Source organism: Entamoeba invadens (genome assembly GCF_000330505.1).
Source record: "Entamoeba invadens IP1 unplaced genomic scaffold scaff_1105074726103, whole genome shotgun sequence".
NCBI classification, from domain to species: domain Eukaryota; phylum Evosea; order Mastigamoebida; family Endamoebidae; genus Entamoeba; species Entamoeba invadens.
This window is the reverse complement of record NW_004443767.1, coordinates 345,837-347,884: the sequence shown is the minus strand read 5'-3', so window position 1 is coordinate 347,884 and position 2,048 is coordinate 345,837. Positions and strand designations below refer to the sequence as shown.

Below are 2,048 nucleotides of genomic sequence, written 5' to 3'. Positions count from 1 at the left end.
CAGACGATGTTTCCGTACAAGTCCTTTCTGATATCGACATCACACTTCATGATTGAGTTGTAAGTGGTCTCGTGGATACCTGAGGCTTCCATACCAAGGAATGATGGCTGGAAGAGAGCTTCTGGGCATCTGAATCTCTCGTTTCCGATGGTAATGACTTGACCATCTGGAAGTTCGTATGATTTCTCGAGTTCTGATGATGAAGCAGCCTTTTGCATTTCTTCGTTGAAGTCAAGAGCAACGTAGCAGAGCTTCTCCTTGATGTCTCTGACAATTTCTCTTTCAGCAGTTGTGGTGAAAGCATATCCTCTCTCAGTCAAGATCTTCATGAGGTAGTCAGTGAGATCACGACCAGCAAGATCAATTCTGAGGATGGCGTGTGGGAGTGAGAACCCTTCATAGATTGGGACGCAGTGAGAGACACCGTCACCAGAATCCATAACAATACCAGTGGTTCTACCAGAGGCATACAATGAAAGGACAGCCTGAATTCCAACGTACATGGCTGGGACGTTGAAAGTCTCGAACATGATTTGTGTCATCTTTTCTCTGTTAGCCTTTGGGTTCATTGGGGCTTCAGTCAAGAGGACTGGGTGCTCTTCTGGGGCAATTCTGAGCTCGTTGTAGAAAGTGTGGTGCCAGATCTTCTCCATATCGTCCCAGTTGTTGACGATACCGTGCTCAATTGGGTACTTGAGGGTCAAGATACCTCTCTTTGATTGGGCTTCATCTCCGACATAGGTGTCCTTGTTGCCCATACCAGCCATGACTGAGACTTGTTTTGGTCTGCCAACAATTGATGGGAAGACAGCTCGTGGTGCGTCATCACCAGCAAAACCGGCCTTGCACATACCAGATCCGTTATCAACGACAAGTGCTTGTACTTCTCCTTCTTCTCCCATTTGAATGAAATATTATAGTAACTAGCAGTTTAAATAGTTCAACTCGCTTTTTGGATCTAGAGGTGTGGATCTTAATAGAGATATCTTTTGTAGTTCGCCTCACATTATTTATCTTTACTTGAAACTATTTCAAGAGTTAAAATTTTCAGATTGATTCAGATAAATAGTTAAATATATTATACACTATACTATTATGAAATTATATAAAAAAAATAAAACTGTTTTTATATAATAAATGGTAAAAATTTAAATAATAGTATTAAAACTATTGTAAATAATAGTATTAAACAATAGTTTCGTCAAAAAATTGAGATGTAAGTTTTCAAAAGTGTGTTTGTGGGGTAAAATAAGTTTCAAAAAAAAAGTTAAATATTATATTTTTAAATAATTTGTTATAGTTAACATTATTTTATTTACAAACGTTTCTTGGTTTTTATCAATTTTTATGTTATGATCAATTATTAGTAAAAATGGTATATTTAATCAAAAATAAAATCAAAAAGAAAACCATCATAATTGTTAAAACACGAAGAAAAGAGCAACAGCAAGACATGCTACCAAAATACCAACAACACCACCAGTGCACTTTCTGCACTCATCATCTTCACAAGGCCTGTCATAATGTGCTTTACATTTTTCACAGATTATAGAACCATCATAGTAACCATCTGGACACTCGGTCACACACACATCCTTCACAGTGTCTACTAAAAGTTTTTCTTCACACTTCTTGCACTTTTCACCAATACAGATCTGACACTTCTCGTGCGTTGCGAGACAGTGAGTCATGTCGATGTCACACATGTAGTTGTCTCCATCCAAAGTCGCCTTCTTTTCATCACAGTCTTTGCACATTAGTTGTTGAGCATTAAGGTCAATAAACTGAAGTGATGTGCAATTCAGTTTTGTGATTTCAACATTTCCAAACTTACTATTAATGTAATTATTAGTGACGAAAATTTTCAGCCCTTGATTTATTTTTGCCAAAGTTTTTGGTTGTTCGTTCCCATGGAAAAACAAATTCTTTTGTGAAGGAAGAGTGTCTTGTAAAGAAGTAAGTTGTGCGTACAAATTGATTGATTCAAGTTTCGGAGTGTTTTTAAATGCATTTTCCTCGACACTTGTAACTTTTCAATCCCCGTCAAA

The 2,048-nt window shown here is 37.2% G+C and overlaps 2 protein-coding genes across 2 annotated transcripts; both read right to left on the bottom strand.

Moving 5' to 3' along the window:
- On the bottom strand, positions 1 to 902 carry EIN_249970 (actin, putative; the record flags this gene model as incomplete). Its single annotated transcript, XM_004261636.1, has 1 exon — positions 1 to 902. A coding segment is annotated over one exon (902 nt), but the record flags the coding sequence as incomplete, so codon positions are not given.
- Positions 903 to 1,421: 519 nt separating this feature from the next.
- Positions 1,422 to 1,757, bottom strand: EIN_249960 (hypothetical protein; the record flags this gene model as incomplete). The annotated part of the gene is made up of 1 exon (XM_004261635.1): positions 1,422 to 1,757. The coding sequence occupies one exon, from the start codon at positions 1,755 to 1,757 to the stop codon at positions 1,422 to 1,424; it is 336 nt and encodes a 111-aa protein (XP_004261683.1).
- Between the last annotated feature and the right edge of the window lie 291 nt (positions 1,758 to 2,048).